Source organism: Mustela putorius, unplaced genomic scaffold, assembly GCF_011764305.1.
Source record: "Mustela putorius furo isolate JIRA1106 unplaced genomic scaffold, ASM1176430v1.1 tig00537293_pilon_pilon_pilon, whole genome shotgun sequence".
In the NCBI taxonomy this organism is placed as follows: Eukaryota; Metazoa; Chordata; class Mammalia; order Carnivora; family Mustelidae; genus Mustela; species Mustela putorius.
This window is the reverse complement of record NW_025422431.1, coordinates 2,823,297-2,845,339: the sequence shown is the minus strand read 5'-3', so window position 1 is coordinate 2,845,339 and position 22,043 is coordinate 2,823,297. Positions and strand designations below refer to the sequence as shown.

Genomic DNA, 22,043 nt, shown 5'->3' with positions numbered 1-22,043 from the left:
AGCTCTCCACGCTTCCTGTTGTTTTCCTACCTGAAAACCTGTCGCAACTCCCTGTTGTCTAAGACATCAAGTTGGGATTTCTGGGTCATCACCCTGGACAGCTCCCCAGCCGACCTTGCCTCTCCCTCCAGTCCTCATTGCCAACACTTGCACAGGCATCCATCCGCAAGGGGGGTTTCTCTTCCTGTGAACGTCCCCCACTCCTGCGGTCGTCCCTTTCCACCACCCCAGGGCACGCTTCAAGGCTACCCTACTAAGCCTATGCCATGTTCTCCCTGCAGCTAATTCAAATCGAGGGTCCTGCTTTCTCTTCGCCAGCTGAAATAATTTGTCTTCTTGGGGCTTTCAGATTGTTTCCTGCATAGTTTGTCTTTCGGCCAAATTGAAGAGTATTTGTGGAGCACAGACCATAATTTACATTAACTCATGACCCACCACAGACCCACATAGTTTGAAACATAGAGTCGATGTTCAAGAAACAGGTGGATGTCAGCACAGTGCTGGTGATGGGCACAGGGAGACCACTATAGAATCTGAATTTTAGCTCCATATTGACTGTGTGATTTGGACAAATTAATCTCTCTCTGTCTCTCAATTTCTTCTCTGGGAAATGGAGATTATAATAGTGTCTTATGTGTGTTCATCGAGTTACTATTTGTAAAGAACTTAAAATAATACTTGGTGCTTACCAAGCCCTATATGAGGGTCCATTAAATCAATCAATCACTTGATCATGCTCCCAAGCCCTGGAAAACACATTTGTACCATTTCCTCATGAGCCTACATATTAAACTGTTAGGCATCAAATAGGAACTAAAAAGTTGGATTCTCTTCCTACTGTTAAGTCGACTGTATGTGTTTTAGATTTCAAACAGAGTCTAATAGTAATGGTGATGATTTCTAGATAATTTTCTCTCCTCTCTCTTTCTCTTAAAAGCAGAAATAGCCAGTCATAAACTCTGCAGGCATCAGGAGCTATTTAAAGATACCCTGCTTCAAATCAGTTACTTTAACAATACCTTGCCAGCGACTTTCATTCTACACCTACATTAATTGGCCAGGCAAAATGTAGGCCAGGTTGACCCTTCTTAGAACAAATATAAGAGGAGATCAATTGTTTCTTATAAATTCTACATCTAATATTGGAAAAAAGTCTCCTATGGTGACCAAGTAGCTCGTCAATTTCTAGAAGAGTGTTTGCAAAAAATTCATCTCTGCAGAGATATTGCTTCTTAAAACCTTTGGTTCAAGAATAGAAAGGAACGCCTCCTCTGTGATCCCAGACATACTGAAAACCTTTCATGCCTTGTATAAGAAGTTCTGCTTTCATACTCTCATCCTTTAGGGTTTAAAAAGAGAAAATAAAGAAGAAAAAACACATGTACTGCATGTATATTTCAGTGATACATATAGTACATGAATGATGGATCTTCCTTTTCTTTTGCCTTTTTCTTTTCTTAAAAAAAATCTTTTTTAATAGTTCAAGAAATATTTGAACATAACCGTGTGGAATTCCTCAAAAATCTTAATTGTGAATATCTCTTTTCTCAAACCTTGCTTCAGTTGCCTCTGATGTGAAGCTGTCATAGTCTTGTGTTGAGTGTAAGGTACACGTCTTAGAATGACGTCCGGTCGGACAGGTAGGAATGTGTGTAGATGCCAAATCTTTTCCACTTGGTGGTTTCAGCCTTATGATTCCCTCATGTGATCAGCACAGCCAAGCACATTTTTTTTTCTCCTTCGGATCCTTTTATACTTCTTGTTAATTAAAAATTAGGAGCTATAATGATCCTTAATTAGTGACTACACGAAGACAAAACTGTGGGCCAACTATAGTAAGAACTCGCTCACTGATGAGTTTGTCTCTCATACTCACACACATTCACACTCACGTGCTCAAACAAACACACAATTTTAGAGCTGGAAGTACCACTAAAGATTAATGAATCCAACTCCTAACCCATAAGTAGCTTTTGAACTCTCCACAGTATTCTCAATTAATATTTAGAAATAAAATTAGGGGCACCTTGGTGGCTCAGTCAGTTAAGCATCTGCCTTTGGTTCAGGTTGTGATCCTAAGGTCCCAGGATCGAGTCCCAGGTCCAGCTCCCTGCTCGGTGGGGAGTCTGCTTCTCCCTCGCCCTGCTTGTTCTCTCTCTCTGTCTCCCTCTCAAATAAATAACTAAAATCTTTAAAAAAAAAAAATTAAACAATATATGTCGGTGAACTTTGTTTTGGGGGAGGTGTGTGAATGGAATAAAGAAGGTCATGATTTGGTAATCTAGAAAACCACCTTTTTTGTTTTAATCCATGTAATTTTTCTTTCTCAACAAATTGATGAAGGTGTAGTTGACATACAGTAAATCGTGCGTATTTACGGCATATAGTTTGAGGGGCGCCTGGCTGGTTCAGGTGGTGGAGTGTGCGACTGACTTTTGATCTCAGGGTTGTAAGTTGGAGGCCCACGTTGGGTGTAGAGATTACTTAAAAAATAAAATCTTGGGCACCTGGGTAGCTCAATTAGGTGTCTGCCTTTGGCTCAGGTCTTGATCTCAGGGTCCTGGGATCGAGCACCACATTGGGGTCCCTGCAGGGCAGGGGGACCGCTTCTCCCTCTCCTCCCCACCTGTGTTCTCTCTTGCTATCTTTGTCTCTGTCTCTCAAATAAATAAATAAAATCTTTTTAAAAATAAAATAAAGTAAAATAAAATCTTAAAGTGTGTAGTTTGATCCATCTTGACCTATGTATACACTGTGAAGCCATCATCGTTAACAGCCATATTCGTCACCCCCAAAAGTTTTTTTGTGTCATCATCATTCTCTACCCCTGATAATCACTGATCTATTTTCTGTCACAATAGATTAGTCTGCATTTTCCGACATTTTTACATAAATGGAATAATCCAGTATGTATTCCTTTTATGGCCCAGTTTCTTCCGCTCAGCATTATTAAGTTTTTGGTTATTGCAGGTAAAGCTACTATGAACATTTGGGTACAAGCCTTTGTGCAGACATATGTTTATTTCCCCAAGGTAATTACCTAAGAATGGAATGTCTAGGTCACATGGCAGGTGTATATTGAGCTTTTTAAGAAATTGCCAAGATGGTTTCCAAAGTGGTTGTAATATTTTATCTTCCTTCCCGGTTCCACATCTTTGCCATCACTTGTTAGGATCAATCTTTTTAATTTTAGCCATTCTAACAGGTGTATACAGGCACTTCATTGTGTGTGTGTGTGTGTGTGTGTGTTTGGTTTTGGGTTTTTTTACTAGATCACTGCTTTACTATAAAAGGATAGGATTCAGAAACAAGTAGATGGAAGAGATGCACAGGGCGAGGTGTGGGTGAAGTGGAGCCTGCGTGCCCCTCTCCAGATGCACCACTGCCCCCCATCTCCACATGCTCACCAACCCGGAAGCTCTCTATGTGGTTTTCATTTGAATTTCCCTTAATGGCTAATGCTGAATGTCTTTATGTATGTAGACCCTGTATATCTTTGGAGAAGTGTTCACATCTTTCGTCCATTTTCTATTTGAGTTAAGTTTCTTTTTATTGATTTTTTTAAGTAATCTCTACACCCAGCGCGGGGCTTGAACTCACAACCCTGAGATCACAGAGTTGCATGTTTCCTTTTTTCTTAATTTAATTAAATTAATTTATTTATTTGACAGAGAGATCACAAGTAGACAGAGAGGCAGGCAGAGAGGTAGGGGAAGCAGGCTCCCTACTGAGCAGAGAGCCCGATGTGGGGCTTGATCCCAGGACCCCAAGATCTTGACCTGAGCCAAAGGCAGAGGCCTAACCCACTGAGCCACCCAGGCACCCAAAGAGTTGCATGTTTCATGGACTAAGACTCAAGCCATGCATCTGTACCCCAAGTTGTTAGCCCTTTTAATGGTTTTATATATTCTAGTTATAAGTTGTTTATATATTCTATATATATTCTAGTTATATATTCTAGTTATAAGTTGTTTATATATTCTAGTTATAAGTCATATATTGTGTAAATGTATTGCAAATACTTTCCCCCGGTCTGTGATTTACCTCTTCGTTTTCTTAACAGTGTTTTTTGAAAAGACAGTTTAAAATTTCGAAGTCCAGTTTATTGATTTTTTTTTTCATAATTTGTTTTTTGCCCTCTGACCAAGAAATTTTTTATGAAATCCAAGGTCACTAAAATTTATGCCTATATTTTCCAAGTTTTATGATCTTGGCCCTTACATGCAGGTCTGTGATCCATTTTAAGTTAGATTTTGTGTATGGTGTATGGTGTATGGTGTATGGTAAGGGTTAAGGGTCAGGTTTTTTGTGTATGGCTGTCCAGTTGTCAGCCCCATTTGTTGACAAGATTATCCCTTGTAGAAAAGCTGTTGACCATCTATGCGTGGGTCTATTTCTGGACTCGCTTTTCTTTTGATCTATTTGTCTGTCTTCATACCAATACCACCATGTCTTGATTTTCAAAGCTTTACAATAAGACTTAAAAGAAGGTAGTATAAGCCCTCCAGCTTTGTTCTTTCTTTTTAAAAAAGATTTTATTTATTTATTTGGCCCAGGTCGGGAGAGGCAGTGAGCAGTGGGGAAGGGCAGAGGGAGAGAAGGCAGAACATCTCAAGCCAAATCCATGCCAAGGACAGAGCTCGAGGCAGGATTCGATTTCACAACCCTGAGATCAGGACCTGAGCTGGAATCAAAAGTTGGACGTTCAACCAAATGAGCCACCCAGGTCCCCCCGTTCTTCTTTTTCTTTTCTTTTCTTTCTTTTTTTTTAAGATTTTATTTATTTGACAGAGAAATAGAGAGGCAGCTAGAGAGGGAACACAGCAGGGGGAGTGGGAGAGGGAGAAGCAGGCTTCCTGTTGAGCAGGGAGCCTGATGCAGGACTCGATCCCAGGACCCTGGGATCATGACCTGAGCCGAAGGCAGACGCTTAACGACTGAGCCACCCAGGCGCCCCTGTTCATCTTTTTCAAAGTTGTTTTGGCTATTTCGTCTTTGGGAGCTAACTTTTTGTAGTATAGGCTATAAGCCAGAAACTTAAGGGAACTGTCAACTGAGTGCACGAACTAAACCCTTGGTAAATATTCTCTGCCCTTAGCATGGTCCCTTTCTGCTAGATAAAAGTTAAGACTTTTCTTTAAAATTTTCTCAAGTTATTTGGAGGGGGGAAATAAAAGGTGTGTGTGTGTGTGTGTGTGTGTGTGTGTTTTAAAAGAAACTTTGTTGGGTGTTGGGGGTTCGGAGGTCCTTGAGGATATTGTCCTGCACACGCCAGGCAACACACTGATGTGACTGTTCTGCCTTCACGGGGCCTGTGTCTCACTCTACAGTAAACTGTGAGGACGTCGTGGGGAAGAGCCCACCTGCTCCGTTTCTGCCTGACACATCGTTCCTGGTGAATAGGGTGGCCTGGGCGAGCTGAGGGACCTAGAGGGTGATAAAGGTTTTGTGGACTGGAATTCTAACCTCTGAGCCACTGCCATCCTCTCCTGGCTCCTCTGTCAGGTTTCCTTTTTTTTTGTATCCCCTGTTACCTGGGAGAGATGGGCTGCATCTCTCCCAGGCTGGTGCCCCAAGTCACCTGGCAGGCTTAAGATTCTCTAGAACCCATGTTTGAGAGCGCACAGTAGTTCCAAAGCTCTACACACTAGACTCAGTGGCCCATCAAAGAGTATGTTTTTTCTGCCGCGTGGAAAGTTCAGGGTTCAGAATGGAGCATACTGAGCCTCTGACCGCCTCTGGGATCCCAGTCCCCTAGGTGGCTCCTACCGCCGCAGTGGCTCTGCAGATGAGTTTCTGTCCCCGCCTCCTACAAGCGCGGTGTGTGGAGCTGTCCAGGCCCATTGGTCAGAGCACCTCTATATCCATTATTCATTTATTATGATCTTTAAACCATCCCCCTTGGACAGGTTTTTCTGTTCTCTTATTATCTTTTCTTTCCAGGTGGGGAAAAAAGTGAATACTTGCCACGCTAATCAGTGCAGGGACAGGTCTGCCTGCCTCCTGGCCTTGACTCCAGCCCATTCCTGGGCGCCTTGTATCCAGGGAGACCCCAGGGCCCCGTCCCTCGGCAGTTTGGTGTATTGTTATCACTTAGCTTTGGGACGAACATGAGGACTCGCCCACGGCAGGGTAGACAAGAGGGCAAGTTGGGTTACACAGGGTTTATTTCTGGATGGTTGATAAATCCCTCCTCACTGGCATCCATGGGCAGCCTGGGCTTTTAATAAAGACGGTCCTGCCCCGCTCGCCTGTAGACTTTTCTGCTTTGGGCTTGGAAGGGGCTTTGCTAAGGAGAACGATGACAAAGAGCCCCTCTGTGCAGCTCTGTTTTGAGAATGGTTTCCCCAGGCCCCTTGGCTTCTTAGAAGCTGGCAGCCACGTTCTCTCCGCCACATAACCCCCTTTGAGGATCATCTCCAGTCTCCATGGTAACTGCATGTCGGAGACAGCCTGCTCTCTACTGTGGCTTTGTATTAAACACAATGAATTTAAATTGGATGCTCGGCAGCAAAGATAATCATTCTGGATTAGAGAGAAGCCTGGAGCTCCTCATTTCATAATTTTGGATGTTGGTACAATCTCAGATTTAGCCCTGTAATTCAAGCTCAAGTCATACCTACCCCCCTGTTTCCAAACTGCAGTTAGGTCCGATTTCACTGGGGCTTTTCTCCATCGTTTTGCAGTGGAATCTTGGAAACAGGGGGCGCCTCTGTCAGGCCAGGACTATCCTGAGCTCTAGAAAGGGCAGCATATACTATAAAAGAAACGTGGGGGCTCTAGAAGCAGATGGACCCTTTTTCATTCTGGCTGTGCGATTCCTTCTGAGTCCCTTTTCTTATCTATAAAAGAGCAGAGTAACCTCCACCCTATAGAATCATATTTTAAAAAACAATTTTAATGGCCTAAAATACAACATAACATTTGCCATTTGAGCCATTTTTAAGTGTATAGATCGATGACATTAAGTACATACACAGTGTTGTCGCTGCAGTAATCCATCTCCAGGGGCGCCTGGGTAGCTCAGTCGTTAGGCATCTGTCTTCGGCGTCTGTCATCTTGGGGATGCTGGGATTGAGCCCCATGTCAGGCTCTGCACTCAGCCAGGAGTCTGCTTCTCCCTCTCCCCCTCCCCCTGCTCGTTCTCCCTCAAATATATTTTTTAATTCTTTTAAAAATCCATCTCCAGAATTTTTTCATCTTAACTAGCTGAAACTTAGTACCCATTAAGTAGGACTTCCCCATTCCCCTTCCCCCCATACCCTCCTACCCCTGGCAATCACCACTCCATCTTTTGTCACTGTGAACTTGACCATTCTAGGAACCTCATCTATGTGGACTCATACAGTATTTGTTCATTCGTGATTGGCTTATTTTATTGAGCATAATTTTCTCAAGTTTCAACTACATGGTCACATAGGTCAGAATTTCCTTTGTTTTTAAGGCTGGATAACATGCAGATATGCCACAATTTATTTACCTATCTGTGCGTTCCTGGCCCCCCGGGGTGGTTTCCACCTTTTGGCTGTTAGGAATAATGTTGTTAAGGACACACATAGCTGTCTGAATCCTTCTTTCAATGACAGACTCAGTTCGAGCATCAAACAAGTTAGGAAATGTTAAGAACACGGCCCATAAGTAGTAGGCCATCAGCGAATGTGACTTCCTGTCGTGACATTGTGTTCAGCCTGGGAGTGAACTGCCCCAGCGGCCTCTGCTGGCTCCAGTGAGAGTGATGTCACTTTCTTCTGAGCGAGCTGCTTCTCTGTCCCCGCAGCACACCCATCTGCCGGGCCTGGGAATTAACACAATTCATTCCAGGATTTAAAGAAATGTCTTAACCGTGAAAATGTGCATCGCCTCATGCATGCTTTAACGTTCTCCCTCCAGTTGCTATGCATGTATTCCTCATTCCAGAAGCCAGAGAATGTTAGGGCTGATGTATATACTTCCTCATCAGTTGTCTATTTTAAGTATTCTGTGCAGGAGCCCCTGAAGCCGGGTGAGATCACCGCAGGCAATGAGGTTCTGGGCTTAGTTACTATTTCATAGGTATCAGATGTGTTCTTAGCATTAACAGAAGACATAATGGGATCTGGAGAAAATCTATCTAGCCCCCAGTCTTGGCCCGGCTCTAAGACACTGAGGTAGGCAGACCACTGTCCCACGTGGTGGTCATAAAGACTGACCCACTCCTAGAGCACTCTGTGAATTGAGGCAGAGAGGGACCAGGTCCCTGGGCTGGGGTGCAGCTCTCTAGGAATTCTTTATGGGTCTTGTTTCATCCAGAGTCCCTAACGTGGGGGTGACTCTGTGCTGCCTGGTGCGCCTCCAGGGGCGAGGACCCCGGAGCTCAGGAACCATCCTTCCCTGCAGGGTCCTCTGCGCAAGCAGCCTCCCCCCCGCCCCCCGAGACTCAGCAAGCACCCCTTTGTACTTAGGAATTTGAGACAGAAGGGAAGGAGAAGGCGAACTCTTGCCAGCCTCCTGACCTGTGCGTCCCCCGCCTGCTCCGGGCAGAACCGTGGGGCTGATGGGAGGAGGGGCACAAGGACTTGGCACACACGGAGGCTCAGACCCTTCCTGGCCTTCTCTGCAGGGCTGCTCCAGGGGTGCTGTGTGTGCCCTGAGTCCACCTGTTGAGGGAGCCCCAGACAGGCTTACGGCAGGGCTTCGGGAGCAGATGTGTCTGTTTGCTGTCCCTGAGACCCCAAAACTGCCCTGGTTTGTTCACTGCTGGGGAGGGGGCGCTTAGGCCTCTGGGGGTGGGAGGAATCATAACCTCTAGGCCAGCGCCCTCTTCTTGGAACTGCTGACCCAGGGAGTTTTGTGCTGTGGTAGGAGGGTTTGCTGGGCTGCTTCCTTCCTCTTGGCTGTCTTTCCTAGTGTCTTTCCTAGTGTCCTTCCTGGTCTTGTCTCCGTCTTCATCCTCTCTGTGCGTCTCCCCCAAACTCAGCACTGCCCGCCACAACCCCGCTCCCCTATCAGGGATCCCGCCTTTTGGGAATGGCACCCCCATCCTCTCAGGCGGGAACTCGCTCACCCGAGACCACAGGACTCAGCAATACGGCCAGAAGTCGGATCCAGGTCTGCGGGGCTCCAGAATTCAGGCTTCTCCCACCCGAGAGCCTGCCCGCACTCACTGCTAACAAGCTAAAAATGCAAATGTCGCCCTAAGCCCCAGCCAAACTCTGGGCCAGCCTGAGATGCCTCCCCCTTTATTGCCATGCTGGCTCTCTGCCTGGACCCTTTTGTGGTCCATCCCTCCCCCAGACCCCCCTCCCCAGGCTCCCCACTGCCTCAGCTCTCCCGGGCTGCTTGCTCTGCCCTTGCCGCCAGCTTCCCCCGGCCCCTCGTGCGTGATTCTACATGCAACTCCTTTAGGAGTGTTGGCCCGGCGCCACCCTCCTCTAATTTTTCCAAACCTTGCCCCTGGGAATTTGACTCCATTTCCTGTTTTGTAAGCGGTCTGGGATCAAGGGTGCAGGCACCCTCTGGTCATTTCCTCCTTTCTCCATGCCTCACCCCTCTTGAATGGATGGGAAGAGGGGCCCCTCCCAGCCTAACAGATATAAAGATCAACCCTCAGTTTCCTCATCGGAGCAATGGTGACAGTAACATCCCTCTTTCGGAGGGTCATTGTGAGAGTTAAAGGGGCACAGAGCCCATGTTTGGGGGCGTTGGTTATCATTAGTGATGTTCATCTCTACTTGGATGTCTTTCAATCAGATCTCTCTTACGAGGAACAAAAGATCCTTTCCCTCTCCCCATACTGTTTTCTTAGCCGCACAAGCATGAAACCTCCCTCATCATTGACATCACCACCCCTTCTAGCATCAAACTTGGCTGCAGCCCCTTCTTCCAAGAGACAGCTTTCACATTTGTCCCTTCCATCCCCAGCCCCCGATTCAGGGCCATGACCCTGAAGCTGGCACTCCACAGTCAGAGTATCTGCAGTCAGCCCTCATCATCTCCCCCTGCCCCGCAGCCCGCTATGACTACAGATCTGTTGGGGGCTGGGGGCGTGACAGCGTCCTCTCTGTAAGTGTGCTCCCATAAACGCCACACTCCCTCAGTGCCCTCAGGACCACCGCCTGTGCATCACACAAGGTGCTCAACTTTGCTGACCTGATGGAATCCAGTCTGGTCCTAACTAGACTTGCCTTGGCCCAAACCAGACAGGTCTACCGTCTGTCCTCTGGCTGTGCCCCCGACTTCACCTATGCTGTCCTGCCCACCTTCCAGCTCTTAGCCTGCCTATACAGTATATCCTTGCCTTCCTTTGGCCTTTTGTACCTGATGCTGCCGCCAAGAAGAATGATCCCCCCCTTTTTGTTTTTTTTATAAAGATTTTATTTATTTATTTGAGAGAGAGCATGAGCCGGAAAGGGACAGAGGGAGGGAGAGGCTCCCCCATGAGCAGGGAGCCTGCCTAGGACCCGGGATCATGACCTGAGCCAAAGGCAGTTGCTTAACTGCCTGAGCCACCCAGGTGCCCCAAGAGGAATGCTACTTTTGATGACTTGTACTCTCAAACTACTTCGAAGTCATCTCTACTACTAGTGAACCTTTTTCTTGTCCTGTTTGCCAGCCACATTTCTTGCTTACCTTTCTTGGCTCCTTCTGGATCATCTGATACGTGTCATAGAGGGCACGTAGTGTGTGTATTAATGCTACCTGCAAATTTTACTTACTGGCCATAAACACTGTTGGGCTCCTACTATGTGCAGACACTGTGCTAAGGGTTTTCTATGCATTTTCTCATCTAATCAGAGTAACCCCATGGGTATATGCTATCTTCATTTTACATTTGAGGAAAAGGAGCTCAGAGATTAAACAACTTGCCAAGTTCTTAAACGTAAGTGATGGAGCTAGGATTTAAACCTGGATCTGCCTGCCTTAAAGTCCAATTCTTGTCACTATACTATTTGCCTCTAAATATAACATTAAAATGCCTGTAAACAGCAGGCAGAGTAAGTGTGGGTGAGAATGTCCTTTTCCCAAAATATGTTGTGAATTGAAGGTTGCCTGCTTCTTCTGCAGAAAATTCAAAGGATAAAATGTGAGTTTTAGGGTAATGCTTAGAGTAAGAGCATTGCAAGGTCAGACGTGGAACCAGCCGCCCCCAACCCCCACCCAGAAGGTGTGGGAGACACTATGGACACAGAAGGTAGGAGTGGAAAGTAAAAGGAGTTTGGGAATGCAATTAATTGCAAATGTACAATTTAGAGAAAACCAATCAGCTGCAGGATGAGCTCCACAGGCTGTAAATTATGGGTCAAGAAAAGGCTTGAGAGCTGTCTGCAGCCATAGGGACAGAAAGGGTAGCCCCAGGGAACTGATCACACATCAGTCAGGTGCCCTGCAGAAAAGCTAGGAGGGTTTGGGTTTGGTTTGTATTTTTTTTTTTTTTCCAGAGAAAGGAGGCATTTGATAGAAAGGGGTTGGGGTCACTGCCAAAGAGTCTGAAGCAGGGGTCAGCCCTTAAGTGGCCCGGAAGGGAATTGTCAGATCAAGAGTCCATGTCCTGAGACCCCAGTGGGAGCTGGCTGAGTTGGTGGTGAAGCTTAGTGTAAACCCGTCAGAGCCAGATAACCCCCATCAGGCGAGTGTAGCTAATAAAAATGTGGGGCTCCTTGTTCTAACATTAGGAAGAATTTTAAGATGATGACAGCAAAAATTTAAATACCAAGCAGAGAGCCTCTCTACATGCAAGGCACTGTGGGACCGCTTAGGCCACGGAAGGTTTGGACTGAGTGCCGGCCATCGTTCTAAGGACCCTACGAACATGTGTCATCTCACTTGACGAAATGCTCAGGTCCTTCTTTTGGAGAGTTTCTCAAGTCCTAACACGTGGTGCTTAAGAGCTGGCCTTCCAGGGGCCCCAACAGATTCCTGATGGTGAAGGAAGTTACTTAGAGCAAGAGAGAAACCACTGAGCTAGTGATTTTTTTTTCTCTCTTGTACTTTGGGAGATTGTGAGTAAAAGATAGATGATCATTTTAATGTGCAAAGAAAAAGAACTGGTTCAGCAATTCCAAGAGAAGCAGATCCAGCTGAACCGATGCTGCCTTTCCCAGCGGCATCAGGAAATGTAGAAATGTGTGCATCCGTGCTCACTCGTCAACAAAACACATCCAAATACTTGTTTTTTGTTTTTTTGTGTTTTTTTAAAGATTTTATTTATTTATTTGACAGAAATCACAAGTAGGCAGAGAGAGAGAGAAGAGGAAGCAGGCACCCCGCTGAGCAGACAGCCCCTTGCGGGGCAAGATCCCAGGACCTTGAGATTATGACCTGAGCCAAAGGCAGAGGTTTAAGCCACTGAGCCACCCAGGCGCCCCACATCCAAATACTTGTTATTTGACTCTCTGTGCTGGAGCATTCCCTCAAAGACTGTGTTGCCCTTGATCTTGTAGGTCTAGGCAGTAGCAGATCCTCGTTTTCTGATTCCAGTCACCTCCCTGAAAACAAACCCCCTTTTCTATGCACTGTATAGAACATTCAATACTCTCCTAGAAGCCCTTCACCCTTCCTCAGTGAAAAACCCCACAGATTACCTCTGGCCCCAAGTACATTCTCAACAGCAGAGCACAAATGTTGTGCCTTGGCCTATTGGTTCAGCCTTGGAACAAACCCCCTTCTTTGGAGCAAAGATTATGGGGTGGGGGCAGGGAGGAGTGTGGAATTGGAAAATAAAAAAACCATTGCTACTGGGATCCCAGAAAAACATGATTCAAGTTGCAGCAATGCAGAAGACAGTAAGAGAGTGACTCTCCAAAGAACTTTGTCCTGGGAGAGGCAGGAAGGGCCAATACACTGTTCTCTCCAACGCTGTCATGCCAGTAAATGAATCGTATTTTTTCTGAAATTTCTTTCCAACTCGCTGAGCTTGGATCTGGTCCACATGGAGACTCTGTGTGCCCCGTAGTCATCTGATGAACTTCTGAAGCATAAAGACGACATTTCTATCAGGTTTAGTTCGAGTTTCAGTGCAAGCTCTAGCCCAGTGTATGCCTGGAAAGTGGGTCATAAAATGTATTACCATTAAGTATATTGGGTTTTATTAGGAAACAAATGGAATTGACATTACTGAGCATCAAATAATTCCAGATTTACCCCACAGAATACCACAAATGTCGAAAACAAATCACGGCGGCGCCTGAGTGGCTCAGTTGGTTAAGTGGCTGCCTTGTGCTCAGGTCATGATATGGGGGTCCTGGGATCAAGCCCCACGTGGGGCTCCTTGCTCAGCGGGGAATCTGCAGCTCCCTCTGTCCCTGCCCCTCCCCCATGCTCATGTTCGCTCTCAAGTAAATAAATAAAAATCATTAAAAGATTTTTTAAAAATTAAAAATAAAATCACTGGTAACCTGTGAAGTACTCAAGTTATGTTTCCTCTCCTGCCAAAGGTGTATCATGATGCTGTGTCTGTCGGTTAAACAAATGGTCCCAATATCCTTATTAACTTAACAGTGAGAGATGTGAAGTCCCACATTCACAATAAAAACATTTGTCACAGACTCGGTAGAGCTGCTTGGCTGGAGAGCAGTTTAGGTAAAAACTAAAGGACCAGTATAGGTAAATGTGCAATTTTGGTCACCCAGGACACCTGGTCCCTGGACCATGCCAGTGGAATTGGAGGTGCGCATGCGCCAGGAAGCTACACCGCCACTTCCGGTAACGTCCACCCCGACGGTGGGGACTGTTCCCGCGTGAGCAGAAATACTCAAGTGTTTTAACTGTCCGTGAACTCGGAATTGAATACCGCCCTGGAGGAGTATTCATACCATTCATTGAAGGGAATGAAATAGATCTTAAAGATGTTGAGTTTTTAAAAAGCAAGTTTCAAAAAGCTGTGGACAGTCCAATGCCATTGGTGTAAATTTTTTAAATTCACAAAACAAACACAGTCTAAAGCATAAAAACATAGATGGGAGCAATTTATATCAACCTCAGGGGAGAGGGATGGAGGGCTTTGGTTGGATTGCTTATAGTCCATTTGTTTAATGTTTTTTTAAAAACAGCAAAAAGTGTTAAATCTGTTACGTTTGACTAGCAGGCTCATGCCTGTGTGTTGTATTATTTTCTGTACTTTTACTGTACATTTGAAATGTTTTGTAATTTTAGAAGAAAGTATTTTGAACACAGAAGCATGGTTAACTTTTTTTTTTTTTTTAAAGATTTTATTTATTTGACAGAGAGATCACAAGTAGGCAGAGAGGCAGGCAGAGAGAGAGAGAGAGAGAGAGGAGGAAGCAGGCTCCCTGCTGAGCAGAGAGCCCGATGCGGGACTCAATCCCAGGACCCTGAGATTATGACTTGAGGCGAAGGCAGCAGCTCAACCCACTGAGCCACCCAGGTGCCCCATGGTTAACTATTCTTAAGGATTTATTTCTTTGAGAGGGAGAGAGCTTGGAGGGGAGTTGGGAAAGGGCAGAGGGAGAGGAAGAAAGAGAATCTCAAGCAGACTCTCCACTGAGCAGGGAGCCCTATGGGGCTTGATCCCAAGCCCCCCAGATCATGACCTGAGCTGAAACCAAGAGTTGGACACCTAAACGAATGAACCACCCAGGTGCCCCACATGGTTAACTAATTTTTAAATAATTTTTAGCTTCCCCTAAATTTATGTTTAAAAAAAGACATTATAACTAAGTAATATAATCTATTAAGTAGATTTCAGAAAACTAGAAAAAATAAGTAACTCAGACTCTCATCACTCAAAAACAGTCCTTGTTAATGTTTTGGTCTATTTCCTCCCATGTTTTTCCTTGTGTGGGTGCCTGTGTGTTTAAACATACTTCTCAGCATCTTGGGTACACATATTGAATTCTGCCTTTTTCGCTCATTATAGTATCACCCTTTTTCCATGTTATGACTTAGACTCCATGAACGTCATTTCTGTTGACTTCCATTAAGCATCATCCACAGCTTGCTTAACCAACACCATTTTCTGCCTCAAACCAGGAACGTTCAGCAGTCACACAGCCCCATATTCATAAACATAATCCCTTTGAAAGGCTTAGGAGCAGGAGTGAGTCGTGCTCTCTGTTGATTTCTACAAGGCTGTTTTGTGTGGGATGACAGTAAAAAGGTCTGTCACATCTGTGACACCACACTCCCAGGAATCAGAGCTTGCGGGCGTTCATCCCGTGGGTTGGAACTGTACATATTTTCAAAGCCAGCTCTGTGTCTGTCTTGCCTGGGAGGAAACAAGTGCTTGTACATCCTGGTACATCCAGCATCTGGGCCGGACTTCTGAGCCTGCAGCTGGGGGAGTATTTGCTGATCCTGTTAAACTTGTGTTTTAGACCGGAGGTTTTAGCAGAAATAATTAGTCCAGATATTTATGTGCCCCTTCCCAGCTTGCAGATGCTCTCACACCGTTGCCCCCAGATCGTCTCTGGGCCCCCACGAGGTGAGGTGCAGTGCGGGCACACAGCTGGCCTGGGATTCCAGCCAGTAAGTGGGAAAGTCAGCACCACCGTCCAGAGACACCTACCAGAACCCTTCAGTTACTGTCCTTAGACTCAGGCAAGAGGGACCGTGTCTGCCCAGAGCCCACTGGCCTCTTCTAGACTCAGGGTCCCTGGGATTCCCTAACGAATGGTCCTGAGCAACCAGGACCAAGCTTGACTCTGTCCTCCTGGGGGCCAGACTACCAGTGTGTGCGTGTCTGATCCAAGGGCAGCATTTTGCAGGGAGTGAGCAGACCTTTGACCCACAGGCTGCAGGACAAACCCAGGGTCACGGGTGTGAGCTGCAGGTGCGTGCAAAGGCTGAAGGCCAGCATCCCCTACAGTGTAGCTCAGTGTAGCTCAGAGCTGCAAGGATTCCCAAGAGCTCTAAATTCAGACCTGGCCTTCTCGGCTACGTATTTGTCAGAGTAGTAGGAGGATAGAATGTATTGCGCGTAACAGCTTGCTCTGTAACTTTTAACTGTTTAGAGGTTCAGCACATGGACCTCCTTTTCTACCCTCGGTGTGGGACCCTCAGATCTTAGGAAGAGTCTTGGCTCTCTTATCAGACTGTGCTGTTTCCAGGTCCCCCTTTTTCTGTTCAAGGCCACAGACATACTGGGGGAGGTGCAAAGGAAAGGAACCTAGAACCAATAAGATCATTAAGTGTATAAAATAAAACAATTTAGTATATGAAATCCCAATATTCGACACACCCCATGTCCACATGTAAAGTCAAGAAATGCATTTCAGGGCAGAATAGAGTACAACCAGCTGCCGTAAGGGTGAATCAGCCTGGCAGACCCAGCTGGATCACAAATAGAAGCCAGCTAGTAAAGCTACAATCTGCTGCTCTTCCCCTTCTCTCATTTCCCTGCCGCCCCCCCATCCCTGTTCCCCCTTTGTGTACCGCAAAACTACCGCCCCCTATTGGTTGCTTTAAGCCGTGCAAAAAGTGGGACCCCTGACTTTTCAAAACATGAGTTGTCTGACCCCTGGCCCAGCCAGGGTCAGCGTGGGAAATCTGTGTTGCAAGAGTTTTTATTTTAATTGTTGTTTGGCCACTGAACTATTTTTTTTCAGTTCCCCATTCCCCAGCAGTGTTTCTGATTTGTGATCAAGGATTTGACTGACTAGAGAAGCATGAAATCATTAAGACAATTTCATTGTCCTGTTTTTCTCCCCTACAGAAACAGAGATAGATGGTCAAAGTCTGGATAGTTAAGCACCCATTAGGACAGACTTCACGCAGTCCATTTTATTCGAGATGTTTCACTTTCCCAACTACCTGGCAAGGAAGCCAATTTAGGTAAAGCTTAGAGAGGATAAGTAGTTACTATAGTAGCTCTTATAGGTAAAGCATCCCAGGGAGGTTAAGTAATGTGACTGAGGTTATCCAGCTGGGAGGTGGAGAGTGAGGGCTCAAATTTGGGCCCAAATAGAAGGACGGGTTTTGTCCAAACTTTTACTCATTGGAAAGAGAGGGTCATCTTCTATCAGAGCACTCACAGAGTAGTGGATCCCTCTCTTAATTATTCTATTTTGATGAAGTTTTGTTTGGGAACAACACATTAGCCTGGAACAGCCTTTGGTCAGTGCTAGTTCTGGAAGCTTGTGCAGGTCACCCGACCAAATTGGTTTTTAAAAAAAGCATATGTGGGGAAGGTGGGTCTTTAATATAGATTTAGTAATTATTTCTGGAGGTATTGCTTTTTAAAATTATTATTATTATTATTATTATTATTATTATTATTACAAGTGAGGCTTTTTAAAGATTTCTCTTTAAGTGGTACCTTATAGAGGTTGTGAATAGAGTAATTTTTCATTGATAAATCATACAGGGACCTAGAAACTGCCTTATCTCAAACAAGAGAAATGGAAATGAACTCAGTGTGCTTGGAAAAACTGAAGACAAAGCCCCATGTGGAAGGTGCATATGAAAACTTTGGATAAAATTGTTTTATGAAGGGGCACCTGGGTGGCTCAGTTGGTTAAGCGTCGGCCTTTGGCTCAGGTCATGATCCGGCGTCCTGGGATTGAGCCCCACGTGGGGCTTCCTGTTCAATGGGGGAGTCTGTTTCTTCCTCTGCCCCTCCCCGCTGCTTGCACTCTCTATTAAATAAATGAAAAATTTTTATTTTATTTTATTTTATTTATTTGACAGACAAAGATCACAAGTAGGCAGAGAGGCAGGCAGGGAGAGAGAGGAGGAAGCAGGCTCCCTGCAGAGCAGAGAGCCCGATGTGGGGCTCGATCCCAGGACCCTGGGATCATGACCCGAGCCGAAGGCAGAGGCTTCAACCCACTGAGCCACCCAGGCGCCCCAATGAGAAATATTTTAAATAAATAAATAAAATTGTTTCATGAGATATGAGAGAATAAAACAAAATGATATATCCAAATTAAGCTTTCCTTCAGTAGGATTTAAATACGTCCAGTGACTAAATAAATATTATGAATAGATGTACGACATGAAACATTTGGTTGTGTCATCTATAGATTCAGGTTGGCCAGAATCGTTGGGGGTGGAGGGACTCTGCTCTTTGGAAAGGAGAGGTTAGCCTCGGGCTCAGGTAACACCAAGTGGTTTTTCCAAAGCCCTGAGCCACAACCCCAGATGAGGAAGAAGCAGGTTCGTGCTCTAGATCCGCAATGGTGATGAGTTACCCACCGGCCCCTGCTCGTCCAGCTCCTTCCAGCTTCCCATGTGTTGCTGCACTGAGGATTCACAGCCTATTGCTTGATAGGGTCTGTGGTTGGCCCGAATGTCTACCCAATGTCTGCCTGCATCGGGAACTCGGCTATGGCAAGGGATGTGACAAGACTGCTCTTCCTGTCCCCCACAGGCGGCCCTTGTTGGAGGCACCACCATGGTCATTGGCCACGTCCTGCCCGATAAGGAGACCTCGCTCGTGGAGGCATACGAGAAGTGCCGGGGTCTGGCCGACCCCAAGGTCTGCTGTGACTACGCCTTGCACGTGGGGATCACCTGGTGGGCACCCAAGGTAACGGGGCTGGCTGGAATCCCCCCAAAAAGAATGAATGCTCTTTGAGGCAGAGGGGCCATTTGGTCAGAGTCGGCTAGGATTAAGGATACCCCCCCCATCCCATGCCATTCTAACCCCTCCCCCAAAATGCTAAAAGAAGAAAAACACATGATTCCACAAAGGGATGAGAAGGCTTGTTCTATAATTTAAAGGGCCAGTTTTCCAGCAGACAGAGAGGGCCTAAGGCAGAAGTGTGGGGAGCCCTGAATAGTGGGGTTGGCTATTGTCAGGCTCCAAGGGCCGTGTCATTTTCACACTGGAAGGGACAACAGGGCCCTGCAGGCTCAGAACAGAACAGAGGTTGCTGTCTTGACTCGGTGCTGCCTGGAACAAATGGACAGGGTCCCTTCTTCCCTCTGGGGGCCCAGCCCCCATTCTGAGAGCTCAGAGGCTGGCCCTCGCTCATGGCTTTCCCATCCTCCCCCTGCCCCAGGTCCCAGATTCCCACCTCCTGGCTCTTCCTAAAAACAGATAGATAAGCCTTCAGATTTTGCTTGTTTCTAGAATTTTCGTGCTTATTACTCCAGGGAAGCAGGCTAGGTGTTCGTTCTTTCATCAGTTCCGTATTAACCACCGTGTGCCAGCACTCACGTGGGTGCCCTGGAGTCATGAAAATGAACAAGCATTGGGGCGCCAGGCTGGCCCCGTCGGAGGAGCACGAAGCTCTTGATCTCGAGGCTGTGAGATCAGACTCCGCATTGGGCATGGAGTCTACTCTAAAGCAAAACAAAACAAAACAACAAGCATTAAGACATTTTAAAAAGTTCTTCAGCTGTGGAGCCTGGTCTAAAGGGCTTGACTCCCTTCTCAGATGGAATTAAAAGCCCCCTGCTCTTCTGCCCTTGGGTTTTAGCTGGGAGCATGGGAGTCACCCAGTCTCCTCCGTTATTTCCGACCTGACCCTCAGGAAAGGCCTCGGAGCCCCCCAAGCCTCACACCATGAAACCCTCCCTTCTGCTCTTGGGCAAAGGTGCAGACCACCCTGAAGGTCAGCCAGCCATTACCACAAGTGGGGGTTTTGTGTTGGACACCCTTCTGGATGGACGACTCTACCCCGAGCCTCTCTCTCTTCCCTCCCACGGGAGTTGGCCTGGAATAGAGCATCCACTACAATTCTCAGCCACACTGAGGCCAGGCCAGCCATCTCTAGGTCCCTGGAGGTTGTGGGGACCTCCACACTTCTCAAATTCTTTTTTGTTAGTATCAATTCATTTCTTTCTCGCTGTGAATTTTAAAAGTAGGAAAGAAGCCCATTATCTGGTCACCCCCCCCCAACACAGCCACTGTTGTTTTAGCTTATTTCCTTCCAGTCCTTTTTTTCATAAGTGCTTTTGACATACTAACTCTTTCATTTAAGTGAGAAGATTTTTGATTTGGCTACGTGGTCTTTGTGGGGATAAACTTCAATTTATTTGGATTTTCCCCAGGGCCTCAGGATTTTTTATTTTATTTTATTTTAAATTTTATTTTTAGGTAATCTCCATGCCCAACCTGGGGCTCAAACCCACAACCCCAACAGCAAGAGTCACGTGCTCCACTGACTGAGCCAGCCAGGCGCCCCGGCGCTCAGGACTTTTAGCATTATTGTGACTTCTCTGTAATGCCACTTTCATTAGGGAAGCAGGGGGCACAAGCCGTGGGAGTAAAAGCTGTTAATGCTTTTACCGAGAAGGCTAACTTGGAGTCAGAAACACAGGACAAGCCACTAGAGTGGCAGAAACACACCGGGACGGTAACAATATAGCCTATATTTGTGTCACACTTGACAGTTTTCCAAGTACTTCTGCCTCCGTTTGCTCACGTGACCTCCCAGCAGCCTATGGGAAAGTGAGATTCTGCAAGGTGGCAGGCGGTCATATGGTCACTCTGCCGACTGGCCCACGTCCCCTCCATCCTCAGCTGGCACCCGCCAGCAAGCCTCTCGAACATCTGTACTCACATGGCATTGCCTTTGCATTTTGTCCTCCAGGTGAAAGCAGAAATGGAGACCCTGGTAAGGGAGAAGGGTGTCAACTCGTTCCAGATGTTCATGACCTACAAAGACTTGTATATGCTTCGGGACAGTGAGCTGTACCAGGTGTTGCACGCTTGCAAGGACATTGGAGCAATCCCCCGAGTCCATGCTGAGAATGGGGAGCTCGTGGCCGAGGCAAGGCGATAGAGAATATTGGTGGGGGGGAGGCTGGGGCGCCCGTACAGGCAGTTCTTGGGGGGATCCCCGGCCCACCCCCATCACCCATTCCACAATTTTGTTCAGATAAAATAATTTATAAAAGAAAGTGCGATATGTTGACACCCCAGATGAAAATCCAGAAAATCCAAACTTGTCTACTGTCTGTGAAACAAAAATCTCTTTACAGTCCAAAATGGTTTCTGAGTCTTAGATAATGATGTCTTAGTCCTAATGATAGGATATTTAAATTCCATTACAGCGAAAGAATTTAGAGCACCTCTAAGAAATGGTTTTAATGAGATTTGACATCAGAATAAATGAGAGTCAGCTCTGCTTTCCTGTTACCCCCCACACCCCGCCAGAGGAGCCGAGATATTATTAGCGATTTCCTCACTGACAGATGAGCCCCTTTGCACTCCTGGAAATTAAATAGGATATTTGGGAAGGCTTCATCTAGGTGTTCTGGAAGCTGGAGATTGGACTAGACTTTGAGTGGGAGCAATTCTGACTTTCAAACTTTCAGACCAATTGTCTTGGATGTCCCAAGCCTCTGGGCTAGTTACAGAGCTATAATTTTAAGAGGAAAAAATACGTCCAGTCCTCATGAAGTGAGGCTCAAGAGAGCCCTACTGCAAGGGAGCCCTGCGCTAATTTTGCCTTCTTTGGGGAGAATACTGCAGCAGTGAAAAAAGTAGCAAGCCTACTGGGATGGGCTGTGTCCAGCATATTTTACTGTCTCTGGGGTTTGTGATTTGCTTGTATCTGCATGGTTCTCTCAATTTTCTGTCTTTTATTCAGGGTGCCAAGGAAGCACTAGATTTGGGTATCACAGGCCCAGAAGGAATCGAGATCAGCCGCCCAGAGGAGGTGAGGAAAACTTTGCCTGCCTCTTGTTCGCCTCTTTCCTATGGATTCACAGGATCTTTAGGATGGAATAGACGTCAGTAAATCCAAGTTGTATACTATCCCTTTCTCCATGGGTGAAATTCTCATCTGGAAGCTTTTCAGATTCCTCCTCACTGCTGAAGCTAACACGGCCTTGAGCTTCCTTGGGAAAGACAATTTGGGGGAAACCAGACCCACGATTTGATTCTGATTTCAGGGATCCGAGGGAGACAATGTGAGAATAGTGGGAAATGCTTTCCCCAGAACTGAACAGGGGCCGGGGGGACGGGGAGGCAGAGTGAAATGGCCTTCAGGTGTTAGAAGAAATTCCAGACTATAAGTCAGTGAGTAAGCATTTTCGGAACAAGATCCCTTTCAGCATCTGAGGAAACCTTTGGACCCTTCCCACCAGAAACCGGAGGCACACCTATGTCTCCGCTCTCCGCCCTTTACCACCCCGTGACCCCTGGTGACAGTAAT

General features: G+C 46.4%; 1 protein-coding gene across 2 annotated transcripts in view; it reads left to right on the top strand.

Annotated features, from left to right (window-relative positions):
• The window catches only part of DPYSL5 (dihydropyrimidinase like 5), a 93,528-nt gene that overhangs the window by 49,011 nt on the left and 22,474 nt on the right, over positions 1-22,043 (top strand). For both annotated transcript variants that reach the window (XM_004765375.3, XM_004765376.3), the window contains exons 3-5: positions 18,305-18,463; positions 20,475-20,654; positions 21,477-21,545. In XM_004765375.3, coding sequence (XP_004765432.1) covers positions 18,305-18,463; positions 20,475-20,654; positions 21,477-21,545 — 408 coding nt within the window. The remainder of the gene's footprint in view (positions 1-18,304; positions 18,464-20,474; positions 20,655-21,476; positions 21,546-22,043) is intronic.